Source organism: Eulemur rufifrons, chromosome 15, assembly GCF_041146395.1.
Source record: "Eulemur rufifrons isolate Redbay chromosome 15, OSU_ERuf_1, whole genome shotgun sequence".
In the NCBI taxonomy this organism is placed as follows: domain Eukaryota; kingdom Metazoa; phylum Chordata; class Mammalia; order Primates; family Lemuridae; genus Eulemur; species Eulemur rufifrons.
Genome location: NC_090997.1, coordinates 106371456 through 106396670, shown reverse-complemented (window position 1 = coordinate 106396670; position 25215 = coordinate 106371456). Strand labels below are relative to the sequence as shown.

The 25215-nt window shown below is 35.1% G+C and overlaps 1 protein-coding gene across 1 annotated transcript in view; it reads left to right on the top strand.

Annotated features, from left to right (window-relative positions):
- PDE10A (phosphodiesterase 10A) overlaps positions 1–25215 on the top strand; it is a 230854-nt gene that overhangs the window by 124316 nt on the left and 81323 nt on the right. Inside the window, exons 4-10 of the mRNA XM_069489102.1 lie at positions 5304–5424; positions 6616–6665; positions 17450–17590; positions 19395–19550; positions 20956–21006; positions 22171–22229; positions 23798–23849. Of these exons, the coding sequence (XP_069345203.1) occupies positions 5304–5424; positions 6616–6665; positions 17450–17590; positions 19395–19550; positions 20956–21006; positions 22171–22229; positions 23798–23849 (630 nt within the window). The remainder of the gene's footprint in view (positions 1–5303; positions 5425–6615; positions 6666–17449; positions 17591–19394; positions 19551–20955; positions 21007–22170; positions 22230–23797; positions 23850–25215) is intronic.

Below are 25215 nucleotides of genomic sequence, written 5' to 3'. Positions count from 1 at the left end.
TACTTGAACACTTAGATATCATTGTAGAGTTATTAATTGGCCTAATTTTATATTGTGTTGTCTCAGGGAGTAGGAACTTCCAAGGAGCGGGAGAGTGAGGGGTAATGGCTGATCAGTGGAGCAATCAGAACTCACACAACATTTATACATTAAGTTCACTGTCTCATGTGGGTGTGGTTCATGGCACCCAGAACACTGACAATAGTAATATCAAAGATCACTGATCACAGATCAACAGCATAATAATAATGAGACGATTTGAAATATTGTGAGGATTACCAAAATGTGACACAGGGACACAAAGTGAGCACATGCTATTGGAAAAATGGTGCCAATAGACTTGTTTGATGCAGGGTTGCCACAAACCTTCAACTTGTACAAAACCTAATATCTACAAAGCACAGTAAATGGAATCATACAATATATACTTTTTTTGAACCTGCTCGATTTGCTCAATAGGATATCAGTAAGATTCATCCATGCTGCTGTGTGTTTCAGTGCTTTGTTCCTTTCTATTGCTGGTAGCATTCTGTTGTATGAATATATATTAAAAATGTTTATATGTTCTAATACTGTTGGAAACTTAGGATGCTTATGTTTCCATTTTGGAGCTATTATGAATAGAGCTGCTATTTCTTGTAGAAATATTTTTGTGACACGGGTTTGGAATTATCTTTGGCAAATATCAGAGCAAAATTCCTGGGTCACAAGGTAATGTATGTTTAACTTTATAAGAAACAGCCAAACTTTTTCCTGCTTCCTATTCTTAAAGATAAGTTATCAAAATGACTTAGGGATTTGAAAGGAAAATTCATTATATAAAGGTGATTTATAGTACACAAACAACATAGGCTGAAAAATCCTAACTCCTCCAAGAATGAGCAATAGCAGTGACCGACAGAGGAAATCTGAGCCTCACAGGAAGAGCATGGGGGTAGCGTAGAGGAGGCCACTGACCCTTTGCAAATACTTATTTTAAAAAGTTTTAAAATCCTAAACGGAAAACAAAGGACCAGTAGATGTTCGCCTTGAGCCTATTCTAGCACTATGGGAAAAAAAGAAAAAGCAGCCCCCTCATTTGTCTTGCAGTGTAACCAAGCACAGAGGAAATGCCACACAGTGCAGTTTGAAAGTACCATATGGGGTAAGCAAGTCGAGCTGTACAGCTCCGGAGTGTGGAGACTGCGTGTTAAAGAACTAGAGGAAGAAAACTGCAGGAGGAAATACTCAAGGGGAGGTAGAAGAGCAACAAGTGGGGCAGGAGGATAAATAATCACAGCTGATCGTCAGGATCGACCTGGACAAGGAATTCAGGGTGAAGGGGAAAGGGAGCAGGCAGGAATTCTGTAAATAAATGAGGCAGTCTTTTGAAAACACAATCATCAGCTCTTAAATATTAAGAAAAAGTATTCATTATTCTGTGTGTGTGTATATAGATAGATTGATAGAATTTACTGAGAATGTTAAAAGAAATAAGATAAAATATAAATTGTTGGTAAATCTTGATTTCTTAGTTCAGCAGCTGCAACAAAGTCCCATAGACTGAGTTGCTTATAAACATCAGAAATTTAATATGTCTCACAGTTCCAGAGGCTGTGAAGTCCAAGATTAAGGTGTTGGCAGATTTGGTGTTTGAGGCCCACTTCCTGGTGTGTAGGCAGCCTTCTTGTTGCTATGTCTTCATGTGGTGGAAAGGGCAAGGGGGATCTCCAGAGTCTCTTTTATAAAGGCATTAATCCCATTCATGAGGTCCCTGTTCTCAGTGACCCAGTCACCCCCAAAGGCCCTACCTTCTAATGTCCCATCACATTGGGGGTTTGGATTTCAACATAGGAACTTAGGAGGGACACAAAATTTTGGATAAAGTGTATACAGATATTTCTTATACTATTCTTTTGGTTTTCTATAAGATCTAATTTATGTCAAAATAAAACATTTTAAAAAAGATTAAAAAGAAACAAAAAAATTAAAAAATGATGAGAGGAAGATATTGAAATATTGAGGCTTATACTAGAAACTGAGAGCTCACTTTTATGCTGTTAAATATTTATCGAGTTTAACTTTTATCTCATTATGTTTTCTAGTGTATTGTTGCCCTTCAGGATATGTTGGTGCTACCATAGGATCATGGACTTTCAGAACTAACCCTGATCACAAGCATCCATTTGATTCTTGAATTGCCACTAAACTTTTTTGGTTAAGTGGTCTTCCAATCTATGTGTAAATACCTAATTCACTTTAACAAGTCTGGGAACATTTATTCTCTTGGCTAGGTCACCTCTTAGTTTCTCTCTGAACCAAGGATTAATACTGCTTCATTCCTTATCATTGTATCTATAAAATATTATTTCCCCCTGAGCAAGAAGGTGGCTTTTTCATGGTACCCAAACTGTATTCTAAATATCCTGCCTGAGGCACTATAGCAAATCCAGACGGTTATTCAGGAGATATTAAAATTTCATGGGAAACACAGTGACATCTATTGGACAGACTTTGACATAATGCACACTTTCAGTGTTAGCTTAATATAGTTCATTTTTGATGTTAGATCACTATAGTTTTTTCACTGAGGTCATATCTTTGTGAAGTTATGTTTTTAGTGGTTGCTCAAATAAAGCAAGTACTGCAAGAAATCAGCAAGAAACAGACCATGAGTATTGTGGTGTCCAATTTGATTCCAAGTTTTGGGAAATTGTATAGTGCCCAACTTGCTCTACCTTGGAATTCTAATGCATCTTGAATTATGAATGCCTCAGTGATACTCAATATAAACTTCTTAAAGGTTCTGATAAGAAAGGCAGGAGAAGGACTTTGTGAAGTTAAAAATTGCTATAAAAATACATCTGTATTAGCATGCTATTGTAATTTTCTATTAGTCAAGCCATAGAATTGAAAGAGTTTATTCAGTGAAATTGAATTGATTCCTTAGTAAGCTTTCTTTATCATGTGTTTCCAGAAGAGCATCTCAGAAGTATGTATTTTGAAGTTCATTTTCATTTGTTTCCTCTGTCTTTCTTTTTATAACAGTACTGATGAATAACAAAATGACCATAAAGCTAATAGCGAAGTAATAATTATGCTTATTATTTCACATTTGCATGTAATTTTAAGTTTTAGAGTATATTATGGTTTGATTCATTAACTATGTAGATAGGCCTTTACCATTTGAGAGTTATTATAGAATAGTAATGATAGCAAAACATTTTGCTGTTAATATTTATATAAGTGTAATCAGTGACAAAACAAAACAGAATGTGCTAACATACTCTATTAGGTTAGATTAGAATATGAAGCTTAATACAAACAAGAAAAAATTTAAAACCTGGATCATAGATTATCATAGAAAGTTAGTGTTGTAAGTATTTCAAAGATAGTATAATTCATTCTTATTATACAAGTGAGAAAACTAAATCCCAGAGATGTGAAATGAAATCTCATGGTAACTGCCCATGTCCCAGAATGTCTTCTTGTTCTCACTTGTTTTTGACAACCCATTTCCTGTCTGAAGAGACGGAGAACATCTGGCTATTGATCTCAGCACTGCATGCAGCCCGTTATTAAAGGGCCCACTCTCGGAATTACATGGTCAGAGGAAGGGGTCAGCCTGCCTGTCATTTGTGTAGGGACTTCGCTACTGAAAGACTAAAAATCCATCTTAAACTAGCTAAAGCTCGTCTCTTACATGAAAAATGAAGTATTCAGAGAATGTATTGGTTAATGTAAAAGAAGTATCTAGTGATAGATTTTTAGGCGTGAAAGCTTTAGCATGGCTAGATCTAGGGGTTCAAAGTTTGTCATATGACTCAGCCTCTCACTCTCTTCTGGCTCCGCTTTATTTTCAGTTAGCTTCATTATCAGATAAGTCCTTTCCCAGGACTTCGGGGTAAAGAAAATGCAGAACTAGTAGTTTGAATAAGTGGTAAGGACGCAAGGTTATGTTAGAGTAGAATATTTTATCTGGAGTTATTGAAAACATGAAAAATCTCAAATAGGATCTTGTTTACAGATGATAAAGGAAACGAGATAAGTTTTTGTGACCTCCCTGAAATGCTGTCGTGTCCTAGAGGCATCAGAATTTCAAGTGCTCATCATTTTTTATGTAAATTCTGACTGTCAGCTGGTACCTGCATATGAACAGGACTTGGAAAAACTCTGGACCTAGAAAATATTAATAACTGGAAAGTTATGCCTGTTAACAAGATAAATTTTTAGCAACAGAGAGTCAAAAAACTGGGTGGAGGGCCAGTGTGATTTACCATGGTTGAGTGTGCAACAAAGCAAGTAGGATCCACAAGACTAAAGGGAGGGGAGTCAGACCTCAGACGTGGTATGTACAGCCTAGGAGTGCAGCAGATGTAAGAGACAACACACAGCCGTAAGAGAACCTCGTCATAGAGTTGAGGCTCTCAGTGTTTGGGAAGAGAGGCAGGATGGCCTCAATGGCAACAATAGGAAAGAGCCTAATAGTAGCAATCAGAACTTTTTGAGGTTTGTGATGAAGCATAAGAGTTGCTTGGTAGGTTTCTATTTTGCTGCTTTTTGGTCATATTAAGTCATTTATTTCTCTTGTTCTCTCTACTTGGGACACTCTTTCCCCAGATTTCTCCAAGTCTTACTTCCTTATCCTTTTCCTCTGTGGGATCCTTCAGAGTGTGAATTCTGCCAGTTACTGAGTATGTCTACTCCAAATGTGAATTCCAGGCTGGGTGCGGTGGCTCACGCCTATAATCCTAGCACTCTGGGAAGCCAAGGCAGGTGAATCCTTTGAGCTCAGGAGTTCAAGACCAGCCTGAGCAAGAGTGAGACCCCTTCTCTAAAATAGAAAGAAATTAGCTGAACACCTAAAAATATATAGAAAAAATTAGCCGGGCATGGTGGCGCATGCCTGTAATCCCAGCTACTTGGGAGGCTGAGGCAGAAAGATTGCTTGAGTCCAGGAGTTTGAGGTTGCTGTGAGCTAGGCTGATGCCACGGCCCTCTAGCCTGGGGAACAGAGTGAGACTCTGTCTCAAAACAAAAGGCAAATGTGAATTTCAAAACTGTGGTTACTGTGGGATGTGTTTGAGAACCAGCTGATGCTCATTTTTGAGACACACCTGAGCTAAAACTCCGTTGATCACCTGATCTTCATAATTGTTTTATATAATAGATTATAGTATTTAAATCAGGCTCCATAAAAGCATAATGAACAGCTAGTGTATGAAGTCATATGTATTACTAGTATGTTTTACACACTAAGAAATTTTTATTATAGGTTATTTTCTTTAACTATGCCCTTTATTTTTGTTATTTTTTATTCAAAGTACCAAGATACGAACATGCAGGGAGTTGTATATGAACTAAACAGCTATATAGAGCAACGGCTGGATACGGGAGGAGACAACCAGCTACTCCTCTATGAATTGAGTAGCATCATTAAAATAGGTAAGAAATGTTTTGTATTTCTCTTAGAAAAATCAGACCAAGATTCTTTGGCAAAACCTGGCGAAAACTAATTTACTTACTAAGAGGGCAGATGAAACTCATTTATTTACTTCTATTGCTGGACTAAGTTAAATGAAAATATGTTTTTATGAAACTACCAGAATGACTCAAACCTAAAAATTCTTAAATTATCTAATCCCAAATAATTGGGGTATACTATGCCTTCTAATTAACACCTAGTTTTCTTTGGAAAGCGTAGTTTTATTGAATTAAATCACATCTTTGTTTTTAAGGGACAATAGCTTTTAAACTTATTTGGGTTGATGACAATTGTATATGCCATATAGGAAATGGTTTATGTTGTAATTAGAATGGGGAAAGTTATATCAGAAAATTACTTTTTAGAAGGATGCACTTTTTTCCAGCACATGATTTTTTTAGAAGGATACCTACCATAGTAATTATATCTTTTGTTTTTTGTTTGAAAATAAAAATACTCATGATGCAGTAATGGCGATATTTATTATGTGCTTAAGTGGTACATGCTAGGCACTTTTCTAGGCATGGTACATGCCTTAACTCACTTATTTGCATTACAACCTCCTGAGAGAGTTTCTGTTATTATCACCATTTTACTGATGAAGCTTTTGAACAGAGAGGTTAAATACCTTAGCCAAGACACAAAGGTAAAAAGGAGTTAAGCAGGGGTTCAAATTCAGGCAGTCCCTCCAAGACTTATGCTATTACCTGCTATGGTAATTTCCTTCAGATGACCTTGAAGCAATTTGAGGTAAGTTAAATTACGTTTATTTCTGTGATGATGTGTAGATTTATTTCCGTGATGATGTGTAGATGTATACATCATCCTTTTTGGTTGATGCTTATTTTGGTTATTCAATATTGTGAATGTCATTTCTGGTATTTTAATATGTTACGTAGTATATTGACTGCTGTATGTATTTGAGGATGTCATATCTTAAAATTTACAATCACTGATGAAAAATATAGAAGATATTCTAACTATGTGACTGAGTAAAGCCATAAATTATTTTGTTCTGTTTACTGCGTGACCATTGATTATGTTACCAAATTGATTCAAAAGACCTCATATCTGAGTCTCACTGTAGAGAATTCATACATGTGATGTTCTTCCACTGAGATTAGTTTCTTCCTTTTTTATTACTTTGGCAGCCACAAACGCTGATGGATTTGCACTGTATTTCCTTGGAGAGTGCAATAATGTAAGTATCTAAATTTAGGTTTTGGTGCTCTAGATAAGAAAATATCATAAGCTCTTTTAAAAAAAAGAGCTTAAGTTACAAACGACTTAACAAACATTTCATAACTAAGTACTTTAATTTAAACTTAGTTCGTGTTTTGTTTGTATATGTGGTTATTGCCAGTCAAGAATTTTACTGATATGTGGACATTTAAGCATAAAATGTTATAATTTCTCTGTTTAATTTTTTATTTTTGTTTTGGTTTGTGGTATCCTATATTATGAATGGCATTTCTATACTTACTGTTTTGTACAAAAGTTAGCACTGTGGGATGGGATGTCTTGGGGGAGAGCCTCTGCCCCTTTTATACATGACCTACGGTAGAATAAAATGAGAACAAAAGTTTAACATTTTATGTGTAATTTTTAAGGTTTTTAAAGATGACTTAAAGTCTTAGGGTGGAGTTCCTGAGTCTGGGTCCCTGAGCTGCCTTGCAGGTGGCTTAGGGGATGAAGATTCTCAGCTGTGACTGTCCCAGTGATCCTGCATTTCTGCTCTAATTTACCTCAAGCACAACCTGCTGTCAAAATGTAGCATGCACAGGCACTTTCAAAAGTATTTCAAAACGTTCAATTACTGGCATTTGGTTTTTGTTACGGCATTACAAACACATATAGAATGTATTTTAGCATAATCTGAGCCAATAATACTTATATTCATAGCTTAAATGTATAAAACCCATTTATAAATTTATTTGGCAAACTTTTACTGTGCATTTCTTATGTGTTAGGCATAGCTATTTGAGATTTGGGATGCATTTTTGCAGTATGAGATCTGTATTCTTGAGTAATCAAAATATGTGCTATTTAGATTATATAAAATGTTAATAGGAATAGGGACAAAAGCATTCTGAGATGTTTACTGCTATCCTTGAATAATACAGTCATGCAATACCTGAAAGTAGTTGCACACAAAATATTTATTGGCTGATTTAATTAACTTTTATAACTAATCCTTTTCATTTCCATAGCCATTGTTTTCCCTTGCATCATAATAACTTATGTTTGTTAACTCACAAGATTAAAAATTCATTTAGGGCAAAGACATTTCCTTACTCAGCTTTGTATTTCCCTAGCACCTCTCTTAGTGCCTTTCATAGAAGCAGATAGATAAGAACAGTTATTAAATTGCATTATTCAGTTATTACTATCACTTCTAAATACTCTAAACTATATTCAGACACTGTTAGTATTCTAAAATGACTAAGCTACTAAATAACAAATGGATATTGCTTTTTCCTATTAATTTAAAAATTATTCCTAAAATATTGGAGTTTTTATTAAAAAATAAGAATTTTTAACTTATACACTATGCCATTATTTTTGTAATTGGCTGATAAGTATGTGAGCTCAGTGTAATTGTGGTAGTCCATGTCATATTACTCCTTCTCGGATCACCTCCAAACAGCCTACGAGTTTGGCCATGGCAGTCATGCTTGTATCCTGGACCCCTCTCCCTGGGATCTCAGTTCTTGAGATCAGGGGTGGACATGTGACCCAAGCTGGGCCCCATCAGATTCTCTGCTAAAACTTGGCTCTTGGACTCTGTAATTCTAGCTGTTCACCTGAACAGAAGTGCTAAGGCAGTATGGCCGTCTTCTGCCATGTGTGAAGGAGAATGGGGAGACCTCGTCTGCAGAGACTGAGAACTGCAGACCACAAGGCACCCTGTGGCTGAAGCACATGAGAGCCCCCAAACGCTTACTTGTGGAGCTTGGTTGAGATTCCAAAACCCCTGTTCTTAATCGCGTGGCTGTATTTTTTGCAGACTTCTTTATACATTGACCTCAATGAAGTAGCTTCCTCATATATGATTCAGAAAAAGCTTTTCCATCTACAATGTATAAATTGTAATTCTGTGTATATCAATTCTAATTCCTTCACTTTTACTTATCTTTCACTTTTGTAACTTAATTAAGGGGCTGGTATTATATCCCCCCAGGCTTTAGTCTGGCTCCTTATTCTAAACCCTTGAGGCCAGTTATTCACTCTTCCTGGATTTTAGGGGCACCGATTCCCTGCTCCTTCTTTCCATCCCACGTCTTGTTGCACACAACATCCCTAGGAGCAGCAGGTACACAGCAAAACTGTAGCTGACCTTCCTAAGTCAGAGCCCACTGTGTTTTACTTTCGTTATATTATATATTTCTCCTTCACGGGACTTAACGGAGTCTGTAATTACATGTTTTTCTGTGATTTGTGTGACGATTTGTTTATCAATATTTGGCTTTCTCACGACAATATAAGCTTCATGAAGGCAGAGACCTTATCTACCTGAGAGGATAACTTTGGGAGACAATTACGTGTTCTGGCCACTCTGTTTTTCCCTTTATGCACCCTACGCGGGAATGTGGGCCCTTCTTGTTTCCTAACCCAGGGATTTGTGTGGGTAGGAAGAAGACGTTACCCCAAGTGTTAAATTCACTCAAGGTGTTTCTTTAGATTTACCTGCATAATTTCCACTTTCCTTGTTCATTGTTTCTTCCTGCGTCTCAAGTCTTTAGTTTGGGATCATTTTTCTTTCATCCGAAGCGTGTCCTGTGGAATTTCCCCGAGTGAGAGTCTGCTGATGGGAAGCTCCTTCAGTTTCTGTTGGTCTGAATACTCCACCCACTTTATTTCACCCACTTTCTTGATATATATTTGGGTAGATAAAGAATTCAGGTTGATAAATATTATCTTTTATTTCATGAAATACATTAACTATACTTTTTATATTCCTTCTGGACTTACAGTTTCTTGGGTTTTATTTCGTCCACCCATCTCAGATGGTGACTATTTGCTCATGTGTTTTATAGTTTTCTTTTTGTTTGTGTTTTTACTGTGACTCCCGTTCTTTCTGGGGCCCTTTAGTGGCTGTTCTTGAGGCTGGTGTTGGTGCTGGTTTGTGGCTCCTTCCCAGAGATAGATGCGCATTTGTTGCTGCTGGTCACTTACAGTACTGCCAGTCCAGAACCACTTTAAATTAGCTGGTTGAGATTTTTTTCAAACTCTAAATTTTATTTGTGATGACATCAATTTCAGAAATTAAAAATCCATTAGATTTTCCTCATAGAAAGGTCCTAGGTTTTATCTCTTGTCTCCTGTTCATCACGCTGCTTTCCTGGGGAAAGATCAAAACATATAGAGGCTCCCCTGACACCCTGGAGAAAAATGCCCACTGTGGGATCTGGTTGCCTCACAGGGTTACTTTGTTTCCTGCCTTTTGGATTTCTGTGGATTTTTCCCACCCTTCTTAGCCCAGTGATGCGTTATAAAAGATTTGTAAAATATACTTTATGTAGCCTTTAAATAATTTTAAAATTGTTTTTTCAAGAGTGTCAGTTAAATTATCTAATCTGATATATTGCTTGCAATAGAAGGTAAACTTCTAAAATGTATATAAATAAACATTTATTTTGTACAGGTGAGCAAATACATGTATTGTTTTAATATTGCTTCTTTTGTACATGAAAGGTAGCACATTATAGATAATTATCAATCCTTTGAAAATTGCCTCTGGATTTTAAGTCATAGCTATAAATTCTTTTATCAATAACTCAAATTTCAAAACAAAAATGATATGCTGTAGTGACAAAATCATAATGAAACCCAAATAGACTAAGGTAAAATAGCGTCAACAGATACTAATAAAGGTTATGAAACATGAAAGAGAAAAACATGGAAGAATTATAAAATTCTTACATTTATAAAAGTAATAACTTCTTTTTTCTCATAAATGAGAGTCAGTAGAAATAATTTAATTTCTCAAATTGATGTCATGAGAAATAAAATTTATAACATTTAAATGTCAGAAGTTTCACTAACAGCATTTAAAAACCCACATTCGTATTACTAGAGAAGAAAAAAATCTAAAGAAAACAAAAAGTTAAGGAGAAGATAGAAAACAAACTAATAAGGAGCACTAAAAATAATAAAACATAAAATACAATTGTGGAAATCATTATGGAATTATAACAAAATTACAGGTGAAGTAAACCCAGCTCTTAGAAATTAAAAAAAAAATCAGGTTAAAAAAAAAAACAACCGCCGTCTTCTATTCCAGGAAAATGCAGACAAAAGGAGAGCAGGTGCCACCAGCTCAGCAGTGAAGTTTAATTCAAGGAATAAAAGCATTAAGTTGAAAAAGAAGGTCACTTTTTAGTTGTGGAGGATATAGTCTACAATGAAGGTAGAATTGTAATGAAGTTTATACCATAGCTATTTGGTGCATTGAAGTTTATAAAGCAAAACAATCATACCAAGAAAATGATCAGAAATGTAATAGTATTTTTTTATCAAAAATCAAAAAAACAATTTGGAGGATATTAGTAATATCATTATTTTGGTTTATCCAAGTAATATACATATTAAACTCAGTATATTATTGCATCATTTACCAACTTGGGGTTTCTTTTCCTTTCTGGGCTAGTCCCTCACTTTGGTGCATTTAACCTCTGTTTAAGAATTCTTCTTGGGATTCCAATGGCTAAAAACAAACAAAAAAAATTAGACCTTGGAAATTAAACAAACAATATGCCAAGTAATTCCTTGCACAGAGAAAAATATCAAATATGCTTATTGTAATATTTAGAGAATCACATTTATGAAAATGAATTACAATGTTGCTAAACCTCTGAACAAAGTTGTTCTCCAATGGAAAATTCACATCCTTAAAGTATTAAACATTTTATATGTATTTTTGAAGCATTAATAAATAAGGACAAAAATAAGTTAATTCATTAATTCAACCCATTGTTATTGGTCACTACCACATGGCAGGCAGTGTTCTAGGCACTAGAGGTACTGTAGTGAGTTAAAAATCTCTGCTTTCTTGGGATTTACAAACTTACACAAGGAGGTAGAAAATAGAAACTCTGTATAAGCAAGGAAATCTAAAGATGATATTAACCAATGGATAAAGGTATCCATTCACTAAACTAATTAATAAAAGAGAAACATAATAATATATATTTAATAACTAAAGATATTAAAACAATGGATATAGTGAAATAAAAATGAGAAATTATGAGGAGATATTTATGCTAATAAATGTGAAAAACTAGATAATATGGACATTTTTCAAGGATAATATAAATTGCCCCATTTTATGCAAATGATAATAGAAAACTTGATACCTCAGCACCCACGGAACAAATTGAAAACAGTGTTAAAGTATTACCTTTCTACAAACCAGTGGGACATTTATTCAGTAGACGAGCACCAGCCATGGTCAGGCACCAGGCCAAACCTGGGAGACTGCGTTGAATCACTCTGTGTTTCTTCACTGCATTGTTCATTTGCTACTGGGAAAGTCCTATAGGAAGAAGTCCTGTGCTAATTACACTGTTTCAATACTTCAAAAAAGAAGGAAAATTTCCCAGTAAGTAGTTTAGCTTTGAAAGAATTTTGGTTCTTGAGTTGGATTGTGTGAGTTCTGTTTCACAACCTAAATAATTGTGTGACTTGGGCAAAATTCTTAAACTTTCTAAACCTTAATTTACCCTACATTGGTTAAATGTTACATCAAAAATGCTGTTCATTCAACAAACCATTTTAAACACCTACTAAGTACCAAAAAGCTGTGCTGAATTGCTGAACATACAAACATAAATAAAAATTCATTCCTCACATCAGAGAAGACACAACCAGTGGGGGAGATGGAGAAATGGACAGTTAACAGCACATTGTTCTACTTGCTAGTAGAGGGGAGCCCAGGGTGCTCTGGGATCAGGAATTTCGTAGGGCTGGGTCACGTGAAAGCAGGCTGGAGAACGAATGTTTGAGTGGAGAGTTGAGATCTCTCACCTAGTAGATGATAAGGGAAAGTAAAGAACGTGTTTTTTTTTTTTAGGCAGAAGGAGCAATTTGTGAGAAATCTGGAGCTAACAAAGGAAAGGATATATGTTGTTCCTGCCCTATGGCAGTGTCTGACATATACAAGGTGCTCTTGAGATGTTTGTTTTACAAAAATTATTTTTCCATGAGTAAATTTTTGCTTAATTCAACTTTTAATGTTTTTACAGCTATACTTGGTCACATATTCCAACTGATGTATAATATACTTTATAATATTATCATAAGTTATTTGTAAAAGCTGAAAAGCTTATGTACTTTAAGTATACTTTTAAAATTTTGATTCAAAAGTAAATTTATTGATAGTTTTTCATATATTGGTTATTTTTAAAATAACCTTCCCATCTCTGGGTGGGGAACTTGTGGCCTTAAGGCGAAATGTGGCCTTCTAGATCTTTAAGTGCCGCCTTGTGACTGAATCGAAATTTTGCAGAACAAATCCTTTTATTAAAAGGGGTGGGACAGAGAAAGATGAAGCTTTTCTTGCCTCCTTTGGTGCTTAAAAAAGAAGAATCTTGAAATCAAAAGGCCGCAGGTTCCTCACGCTAATAGACCTTTCATTGTAATGATGAGGTAACCAAGGTCTAGTATGGCCAAGTGACTGTCCGTGTTCAGCTAGTCAAAAACCAGAGCTGTCCTAGAGTCGGAGTCCACAGGCTCCTGTTGCAAAGTTCTGTGCTTTCTACAGAGAGCAGCTGTGCTCTCTCTAGTACACCACCTCTAGTAAAGGCATAGATTTCCTCCCCTCTGTTGATTTTCGTTACCCAAAAACTTGGAAGAATACATTTCAAACAGTTCTGTTACTTGGGGTACAACCTGGGAAAAACAGAAAAGCGGAAGAATCTGTTTTATTTTTCGACCGTATACCTTCACCAGCAGCTCAGAAACACTGCATGCTTTCTGTTCAGAGTCAGTAGGTTATGGTAACTGTGGGATTTTTTCAATTGCACAGTGAGCTCTAGCAGATTTATTTTAAAGCATTATACGGAGTTAATTGTCCCTATTTCAGGTTTCAGGTGAGCGTGGGGGCTCCTTGCTCCTGCCTCGCGACATAGGTCTGAATTTGTTTACCGTCCAGTGCCATCTAGTGTCTCAGAAGGATAATAACTTATCCATCAACCTAAATAACTTTTCCTTCTTAAAAATTATCCCTAAAATTTAACTGGCTGTGAGCTGAAGTTTTAACATTAAAATGAAGTTTCACAAATAAAGTGATATTTGAATTGTGTATGAAGAGAAAGATCAGAGTGTTCACCAACTGAAATAAACTTACCTATTTGGTTGATATCAGTGAATCAGATTTTTTCATTTCATTAAAAAATAGTGTTTTTATAAATCGTATTAGTCTGCTCTCTTGTTCATATTCCACCAAATCTTTTTAGTTCTCCAAATTTGCTTTTTTATAATTTGAATGCTTTTTTATTCCTTCATTGAACCAACCTATTGGTTATGACTACTGCTATCAACTTTCTCTAGTTTAAATGATCTGACTTCAGAATATTTCTATTTCACATAATATATGTATTCTATATATGTGCATATATGTGTATATATATATATATATATCACAAAAATACTGGCTAGTTCATAATGAGTTTCTTTGAAAAATTGGAAACGCTGATTCCTCCATTCTGACTTCCTGGCTTCTGACTGGAGTGATTCCCGCTCTTTGGGCTGTCTCCTCTATGCTAGGTGGGGGTGAGGGACTAGTGGTCACGTCCCCTCTAGAGCGCTCAAATGCTGAAGAACCACAGCTGCCATTTGTCAAGTTGATGCCCTGAAAGCAGGTGATTTCTCCTCTGGAAAAGATAGAGGTGGTTGAGGTTTGAAACTTTGCATCTTTTCCTTGTTGGTAGTTGCAGTTTTTCTCTGTAGCCTCAAAAATGTTTGTTCTAATAAAAGTTTTCATAGTTATATACTATTAGAGCAGGACATAATTTTAGAGACTGCTCAGCACTAGATCTTATAGACAATTAGATACTGTAAATATATGCATAGGAGGCTTACTGATTTCTAAAATGATGACTGGTGATGTTTTCATTCATCTTTCTAGGAAAATAGTATATTTCGTATTATCTTATTAATCTGAATATACCAGTTAAATCCACTAATACAGAGGAGAGAAAGTGTAGCTATGAAAACACTTCGGAAATGTGTTTGTTCTGAGATTGGTCCTCATTTTCCCTTTTGCTTGAGTTTTTGGCCTTCATGTCACAGTGTGTCTAATATTTTGGTAGCACTTACCCTCAGCTCTCATTGGAAACACCTCTGTTTATAAAGATGAACAAAAATCATAAGCTAATTAGTAAGGCAAGTATAATGTTTCCACTGTAAAGAATTATTCAATTTTTAAATATTTATTAACTGCATGAAGTTTTTCATATTCTAGCAAGCAATTGAAAGGCTTCTAAACCTTTTATTTTCAGCAAGCCTAATATATAGAATAGCTTTCCGTATAACCCAGGGTACAGTACTTCCTTTTCTGTTTCTTGTGCATCATATGGAAGCTCTACATGGAGGCAATAAATGTTTTATAATATTAAATAAATCATTATTTAATCATTTAGGAATGTATAAAATATTCTACCTTTATTGAATTAGGAAACTACTTAGAAATTGTAGGTATCATTATATTCAGTCTTAAAGGGCCTATGGCTCAGTCATTTAAAAAAAAGGTGTATGTTGTATATCTTCCAACAAACAAATGAAGCCAACAACTCTGAAAAAAAAATCCAAAGCTACTGCTGGAAGCTTGCTTCAGAATTTACTTTCTATAATTGTCATGGGGTGTTCTTTTTAAGAGTTATCTAATCTACTCAGTTCAATTTAAGTTCATTTCCTGCAATTCTGTCTTTATACAAAAAAGAATATTTGCTCAGCATCCTTCTTATGATTCACTTTCTCAAAGTTTGAGAAAATAATTGTTAATTCTGATTTTTCTACAGGCTAAATATACCACGTTCTTTAATTTTTTTTATGTGTGTAATTATCTCTTCTTCCTGTTTTTGAATCATTTTTATACACTTCTCTCAATCTTAAGAAAGGGTGACCCGCTGAATTGAATTCAGACAATGATCGATACTAATCTAATGATAGTTTTCTTTTATGGCATGTGTATACTGTACATAATAGAATTATAGTAACTTTAAAAACAGTGATGAGCTGGGCATGGTGGCTCATGCCTGTAATCCCAGTACTTTGGGAAGCCAAGGTGGGAGGATCGCTTAAGACCAGGAGCTCGAAAGCAGCCTGGGCAATGTAGTGAGATCCCATCTTTAAAAATTTTTTTTTTTTTTTTTTTAAGAAAATTACCCAGGCATGGTGGTACACACCTGTAGTCCTTGCTACCCAGGAAGCTGTGACAGGAAAGTCACTTGTTGCCAGGAGTTCAAGGTTATAGTGAGCTATGATGATGCCACTCCAGGCTGGGTGATAGAGTGAAACCCTATCTCTAAAAAAGAAAACTAGCAAACAAACAAAATGAAACAGTGACACTGATTTCTAGCCTTTTTAAAAATAAATAAGATGAAATGGTCACTTATCATCTTGTATGCATATTCTTTATCTGTAAGTATATACCTTATATTTAAACATATTAAGCTTAACCCTTTTTAAAAGAATCACTTAAAATATATATTTCACATGTACTTATTAGCAAATACTACTTAGGCATAGCCATACTATACAGATATACTTGGATATATAAGTATTTTGAATTTAGCTTCTAATGATTTATAATGGTGATTTATTTAAAGAAGCCAAGGTTCAGCCAAAGCTTTGCTTCCCTTTTCCATCCTCCCTGTTGGTTAAGCCAAGGGACTCAAATTTATAGAGCTCATTCTCTTTTGATTGTTAGTGAGATGTTTAAAGGAAGCATTCTCTGATATTATAAAGCTTAAAAACCACTTCTCTGATAAGTCAATAAATGTATCTGTCTCAGCCTTAAATCTACCTTAGTAATAGCAAGAATTAATAGGAACACATGTAGGTTAAGAGAGTTATCTAATACTTATAGCTTCAAAAAAGGCCTCTATTTTTTGTTACAACAGTCCAACTTAAGATAAAAAATAAAGTCTGGGGAGAATTTATGTGAACATTTTTCAAATTTGGTAGATACTCATGATACAATTATGTCAAAATATTTCCCCCAGTCTCTAGATGATTTTTTTGAGCACCAATTCTTATTTAGGAGAAAATAATTTTGAAATATATTTAGATTTCATTAAAATAACTGACATATTTTTAAAAGCAGATATATTTTAAAATAGTTTCAGAACTTTACCTTCCCACCCAATCATTTGAAAGGGGAAGATCACCTACATTTGTCAATATTTTTGCACAGAGAAGAGCAAATTTTTCATGTAGAATATTCTGAAGCTGCAATTTTATGAGCAATCCAGTTTAAGCAATGTGAGTGATTGAGTCTTAAAAAGAGAAATAATGTTCTGAGAAAGAAAGATTTTTAATGAAAATGAAAAATATAACCAAATCACCTGACTTGTAGCTACTGGTTCTGTCTTCAGCTAATGAGTGTCAGGTCTGTAGGGAGGTTGGGCCCAGCATTTGTTCATGGTCTGATAGAATCTTGAGCCCAAGGACAGGATGTATTTTTTCTCTCATTTTATTATTTTCTATGTATCAAAATAGAAGGCTAATTTAAGAGTTTTTCTGTGCCTATACATTTGTTTAAGTATTGCTTCGATCCTTTATTTTGTTTGATTTTGAAATATGAGAGGGAGTTTCCCCTGAGATACTCCTGTTTGATAATTGCAAAGCACCGTTACTCATTTTATGTCTCTTCTTTTAATCAGCTCACAGATTTATTGTGACTATTAGTAAACTCCAGACGTCTTTTGATACTGTACAAATGTACAGGAAAGTTTATGAAACATACTCTTTTCTTCTTCCTAGAGCCTCTGTGTGTTCACACCTCCTGGAATAAAGGAAGGAAAGCCCCGGCTCATCCCTGCCGGGCCCATCACCCAGGGCACCACCATCTCTGCGTACGTGGCCAAGTCCAGAAAAACATTGCTAGTGGAAGACATCCTTGGGGTAAATGGCTCGTTAACTCTTTGTGACATTTTTAACCTAAAGTATTTATTTAAGAATATGGCATATCATTTTGATGTTGTAATTTAAACAGTTTTATAAAAAATAAAAGCGTTAAAGTAAAATACAGATCAATAATTAGTAAATTAATTCTCTGTACTCAGAAAATCATATTTACCCACTGGGAGCTAGATTTGAACAATTCTTAGTTCAACACATACTAGAATGGTTAAACATAAAAATACTATGTATATTTGTGTTCATGGATTCTGAATGATTACTGTTTTGTATTCTGTCAGGATGCATATGAATGGGTTAGCTATTGTTTCAGGACAACCTGCCTCAAATTTTAGTGCTATCATACAGTAGCCGTGTTATATCTCATGAGTGGAAGGACTGGGCTATTCTGCCGATCTAGACTGCAGTCAGCTGGGCTTACCATGTGACTGAGGTCAGCCGGCCATCGGTTAGGTGCTCACTGCTTTCTTACGGCCTCAGCTGTCTCTGCGTCTCTCGCTCCCCTCCAGCAAGGCTGGCCTGGCATGTTCTTGTGATGGTAGCAGGAGTCCTAGAGAAGGTGGAAACATGCAAGTGAGTTTTCAAGCCTCTGCCTACGTCAAGTTTCCTACTCTCCTAGTAGGAGAGGGCAGGCCCAGACTCAGTGTTAAAGGGGACTAACAAAGGACATGGATTTAGACAGTCAGGACAGAGTGGAGCCCTTAGTCCAGTCTTCCGCAGTAGAGGTGAACATTTTAATGAAATGTCACTACATGGAGTATAGACTTTAAAAGTGACAAGTACAAACAAGTGTATAGGTGTAAAAAATTTGCTCTGAAAAAGTGCTAAATTGGAATCATGGAGTTTAATTTTAGTTTTGCCACTAATTATCCGCATGACCTTGAACAAACTGAGTAACTTAGGAAAGAGAGAGAGAGAGAGAGGGATGGGGAGAGACAGAGAGGGAGAGAGAAGGAAAGACAGAAGATACAAGTACATTCTATATACATTCTCATTTGAAAATGTTCTATTGTGTATGCAAGCTTTCAAAAGATTTGTAAATTACAAGTATAGATTTATAATATTCTTGATTCATGAAAAGTTCTAATTCATACCTGATAGCTTCCCACAGACAGTAGAAATTGAATAAATAGAATTGATGCTTTTTATATTAATTCATTCTATTTTCCTATACTTCCTGTGAGTGATTTTGCTAAGCTATAAAATTACGAAAGTCAAAGAACCAATTTCATTTCTTATGATAAATAATTGATAACTATTAGTTGATTCTAATACTTAATATGGACCTTTGAGATTCAATTAGAATAACGGTTAAGATACTTTTATGTTATTCTAACCTTAAAAATAGAAGAGAAAAGATGTATATATATAATTTTCTTCATATGGTATTTGCAATTGCACTAATTTTCGGTGTAATATTATATTTGGAAAACCCTTAAGACAATTCTGGCACATAGAAGGTGATGAGAAAATGTCAGCATTTATGATAACTTTTATTATTATTGTATGAAATTAACATATCATTCATTAATTGAATTTATAATGTACAAGGATAAAAAGAAATTAAAGCAGTATTGGGTATAGGTTCCATGTTACTAAAAGTACTGGTTTTCTTAAACAAGATTTATGGTGGGTATCATCATTTGGTTTTCCTTTCGAAAAGACTCATTATTGATTACAAGGGCTGTGGCAATTACTGATAGAAATAAGAATCATAACTTAATGATTAATTCTGTCTGAATTCAGTCAGACAGACTGAATTTCTGTCTTTTTCCCTTTTATATTTTAGGATGAACGATTTCCAAGAGGTACTGGAGTAGAATCAGGAACTCGTATCCAATCTGTCCTTTGCTTACCAATTGTCACTGCAATTGGTGATTTGATTGGCATTCTTGAGCTGTATCGGCACTGGGGCAAAGAGGCCTTCTGTCTCAGTCATCAGGAGGTGAGGTCTTACACACTGCTTGTTAGAAGTTTTAGTTGTGCCTAGCTTATTGAAGATGCTTATTAATAATGTTAATAATTATTAATAATGTTAATAAGTATTAACATTATTAATATTTAAAATTATAATTTGCTTGACAGTGTTTTGATACAAATACTAATGATTTTGAAATGTGATTTTTTGTTTTTGTTTAGAAGGGAAATGGATGACATTAGAAATGCAGTGTATATTTTTTTTTTTAGTAAGAATCCATTTTAACAATAAAAAGTATGCCATACTCTGAATCAAATAAAGTGGTAGTATGACTTTGGAGAATTTTCATATTCTAGTTGTCTTTATGTCTTCCTAGATCATGTCCTATAAAAAGGTTCAAGTGTCAAATATATTTGGAAAACAATGATTTTTGTTCACTACTGACTGAATTGGAGTTGGCTCATTAATAATAAAACCAAATACTAAGATGATATACGTATCACACCCAGTATGAACCAGGTGTCTGCAGTGGCCTAACCCCTGTCCACTTGCCTGCATGACTCTGTCTCCTGCCACTCCAGCTGTCCCTCGCTCCCTCTAGCCACACTGGACCCCCGGGCAAGGCCCGCAGGCTGCTGCTCAGGCCTCAGCCTCCTTCTTCCCACCGCAGGGGTGTGCTTGCCCTGCCCCTCACAGCTGCCTCCTTCAGGAATTTCCTCAAAGGTCCCTTCTCTGGGAGGCCTTCCCTGAACTCCTTACACACAGTTGAAGTGCTCCTGTCCGGTATTGCCTTTTCCTCTTCCAGTTTCTTTTTCTCTGTGACACCTGTCACCATCTGATATGCTGTGCACCACACCACACTTCCTTTCTTGCCTTTCTCCCCTCTGTGCACTGAGAGCCATTCCACCCTGGTTGTTTCCTGCAGGGTCTGCAGCACCTGATGTGTGATTGGCACCCAGTATGCATTTGGTAGATCAGTGAATGAAACAAGAAGCAGAGTAGCTAGTAATAGAAACTAGGCAGCTGGTGTATATATGAGATCTGTGCTTTTTAGAAATATTTTATTATTTTAAAGTGGTCATTAAAGGCCTTTTTAATAGTATGTTTATTAAACTGAAAAATCATTTCATGTTAAAATCGGTGAATCTTTGGGCTACAACTCTCTTAACGATCAATTTATCTTCCTTTTTATCCAAAATTAAGATGAAAAAGGGAGAATTAAGCTCAATTAAATAGAAGGGGAAAATATAAAAGAGACATGCTATAAATATTTGTTGATTTGTGTTTGCCAAAGTATTCAAAAGCTCAATGACCTCAGAAAATTTTTCATATCCATTTGTGCTAGAATCCTCTGTTGGGATGCCTACATGTGACTAATAAAAACTTGTTTCATTTATGTGTGTGTGTGTGTGTGTGTGTGTGTGTGTTTTAGGTTGCCACAGCAAATCTTGCCTGGGCTTCAGTAGCAATACATCAGGTGCAGGTGAGTTTTGGGATGTTTTTACAGGGGCTTCCTGAGAGAGAAGAGTTATTTAGAGTGCAGCATTGGGGACTAGAATAGAGGTTCATAAATATCCTAATGCTTTATTTTTGGGTATCATAATATTTTGTTATTTCTAAAAAATTTTATCAATCACTTATATTTACTTACTCCCTGCTTTAAATATCTTAATATTTTATATAATATTTTATATATACATACAAAAATATATAAAATATATATGCATATATAAAATATATATATGTGTATACAAAATTTATGCAGTAAATGGTATGTGTCCTGTATGTATGGTATTTGTTTTCTACTGAAGATTAGGTACAATCTCCTACTGGGCATTGCAATGATAAGTAATGATTTCATTTCCTAAAGTATTTTCCTGTAAGGGCTATATGAAATGTTACTCCTAACTTTAAGATAGCTGGTTCTTGAAGACATGACCTGATTCAAAAATCACAACCTACTTAAGAGTTTTCCTGGAATATGGTAGCAATATAGTACTGCTTTCTTCTTTTACTTCTCCTTCTCTTTCATTCCTCTTCATTCTCCTTCCCTCTTCCTCTTCCTCCCTCCCCCTCCTTTTCCCTCTTCTTTTTTCTTCTTCCTCTTTTTTTTTTGGTGGTGGTTTTATTTTTCTAATTCCATTTCAGCGAACTGACATTGATGACATGGAACTATATGATAAGAAGAAAAATAGAGTTGTAGGATAATAGTATGAGGAGGAAAGACTTCTTGACTCATCAAGTAGAGGTGGAATATGTGCCCCACTACAGTTATTTAAGGAATAATGTAAAGTAGTTCTAGAGGGGACTGGGCTAGACTGCCTGGATCTGAATGCTGGCTCCGCCACGTATTGACTCTGGAACCTGAGCAAGGTTCTCGACTTCTTTATGCCTCAGTCACAAAATGTAAATTCAAAAGCTGTAATATTTTGGGGTGATTAAATGAGATAATAAAGTGCTTAGAACAATGTTTAGCACATTTAAGTGTTCAATAAATATCAATAGTTACTGCTACTATTATTACATTATAAACCAAAGGATTGTGTTAGGCCTTTTTTCAGTAAATAAGGTAAATAGTATTCTGGGAAATTTTATTCTTAAATGAACAGAAATCTGTTATAATTATAGCCATTATTTTACATGGCAGGTATGCAGAGGCCTTGCGAAACAGACAGAATTGAATGACTTTCTTCTGGACGTATCAAAGTAAGTGTTCATTGCTAGGAATGTAGCGGCTCTTACTGAGTGATGCTTTAAATTAATTGCAGGCCATGATAATGACAGGCTATCTACTGCAGCCAATAACTGAAGGTCAATCTTTGATACATGAGTAGTCCGGGAAGAATGGTTAATCGTATTTTAGGCTATAGAGTTATATACTCATCCATCTTCACTCTATAAGTGAAGGATGGATTGCAGATGTATATGCGGTGATCTGAATTTTCAACTTGATATATGTTTTCTAAATGGACTCTCTTAGAGCATGTTAAAGCCACTAAGTATCTCTATTGTTGCAGAATACTGGCAGCAGTAGGAGGAGAGAAAATGTTTCTGTTTATTTTTTCCAAAAAGTCATCTTTGGCATTTTCTAACAATGTCAGTAAATTAAACAATATTATTTATGTTATTATATTCATTTTCCTACATATAGTATCTTGTTATCATTTTTGAGAAATGTTCCGTTTCTCTAAAGTTCGATCTAGAAAAACTCCGCTGGGCTGGCAGTGGAAGCAATTGTAGATACTTATTAGAGTCCAGCTTCACATTGGTTCTGCTTGCTTTAGGGGAGATCTTCTATATATCTGAGCCATATAATTTTATCATCAAAATCTAAAAAATGCCCCAGGATGTGGTAACTTTTCCCGTCTTCCTACAATTTTACTGAAGGAATAATGTACCCGTTCTCCCATGGCCTCCAGCAGCGACTGTGATGTGTGTTCTCTCTCACACGTCACCGTGGCAGTGCTTACCCCTTTACCCGTCGGCAAGCACTGTAATCTCCATTAGTGGTTGGAAGTTTCTAGTTCATGTTACATTTATTTTTTTGAAATACAGAAAGATCTCCTGAGCCAGCGAAGGTAAGGCGTTACGTAGCGGGCGGCGCCTGAGCGAGGAGTGCTGCTTTCTCATTTCTCTGTAGTCCAGGCCCTTTCGTCTTCTTCCTCGAGTTACGTTTTCATCTATGTTCCATAGACCTCTAAGACGTTTACTTGCCCTTCATAGTAACGAATGTATATTTTACTCACATAAAATCATTAGATCATTATCATTACTCGTATTCTGATATTTATTCTCAAGCAGATTACAACAGTTTCTCAATACAGTTAAACTTAGTAGTATCAACTTTCTCGAATTTTTCAGTGATAATTTAACATTTTAGCCATATTGATGAGATTTAGCAAATTTAAATATCTTTATTTCAGATCAAAGTTATTAATGAAAATATTAAATATAACGAACCCAATTTTGTTCCTCCACAGTTTTTGTTAAATGTAACCAACTTTCTCTCTTCATTGGTACTTACCAATAAAATAAGTACTAAATGCATCCTCCGGAATTAGAATCCTTATAATAAAGCCAGTGATAAAGTTTCATTTATCTATTTAAAATAATATCACAGTATTGATTGTTTTCACAGAAGGACAAAAATCAAATGACATATATCTTTGGTTTTTATTTAAATGTAGACAAAAACCTGGAAATGTATTTAAAGTTTAATATGTGCTGTGATATAAATAAGATTACTTACAGGATTTACGTTTTTTTTTTTCCAGAACATATTTTGATAACATAGTTGCAATAGATTCTCTACTTGAACACATAATGGTAGGTTGCATTTTATTCTGAATATGATTTTATTTAATGCTTATACTCATGGTCCTAATATATGGCATAACGTTTTACTTTATTAGACATACAAGATATTTGAAATATTATGAAAATGTGGTGCTTAGGGATTCACCTTGATTTGTTTGTCACTTCTGTTAATTTTAGGGGAGGAGATTTGAATAACTTTTTTTAAAATACGCAGTTTTTCTTTATTTCATGGAGAGCTATATTTTGAAAAGACATTTGGTTTCTTTTTATATTCTTCAAAACACCTTTTACATATAGGCTATATTAGGATTTCTCAACTGATTCTTCCTGATCTTCAAGTTCATTCTACTTAGTTTTATAAAGTCTTAATTATCCCCCTCCTGTGGATGGCTGGCAGGCACTTTGAGCTGAAAGGCATGTGAAGTAGAGCTACAGCCGTATTTCCCTGTGTTACTGCGTTAGGTCTCCAGTGAGGCTCCACTGAGGAAGTGGCTTTCATTCATCAGAGCCATGTCTGTGTGTAGCCCATGGCTGCCTGGGCTTTCCTGGTACCATTAGTGCCCTGTAGTGTACTTTGATAAATGTTCTTTATCCTCATTTTTTCTGGTCTATCTCAAAATATAGTAATCTTCTGCACTACGGGGTTGCTTCTGCATTGTAGAGGTTTTATGATGCACACTGGTCTGTTTTTCCTTTGACACAATAACAGACAGGTATAGAGTGTGATTTTTACCCTGTCTTGTAGAGACAAAGTTTACAAAGGGTAATTAGACAGTAACATTAGAGGTTATTAACTTCAGTACATTCTTTGTGTGAATTGTTATATGTTATTTTGATAGTTTTTTTTGGAAAAAACATAGAATGATTACACATTAAAAATAACTTTCCTCTGGTTATGACAAAACTTAAGGAATTTTTAAAGCGGTGAATAGTTTTAGAAGAATATAAACATAATGTAGACTGACATTGAGCTTGTATTACAGGTACAAGAAGCACTATTGATTAATCCTTGTGTTATTAATATATTTTTAAAAGCAGCTTTATTCAGATATAATTTACATTCTTTTGCATGTAGCTATCAAGTTTTCCCAGCACCATTTGTTGAAATGACCATTCTTTCCCTTTTAAATGGTTTTATGAAAAATCAGTTGAGCACAAATTCGTGGTTTAATTTCTGGACTTTCGATTCTATTCCATCGCTCTATCTATATGTCTGCCGTAATGGTAGTATACACTTTCTTGATTATCATTGTTGTTTTGTAGTAAGTTTTGAAATTAGGAAGTGTGAGTCCTCCAACTTTGTTCTTCTTCAAGATTGTTTTAGCTGTTCTGGGCCCCTTGTAATTCCATATAAATTTTAGAATCAGCTTGTCAA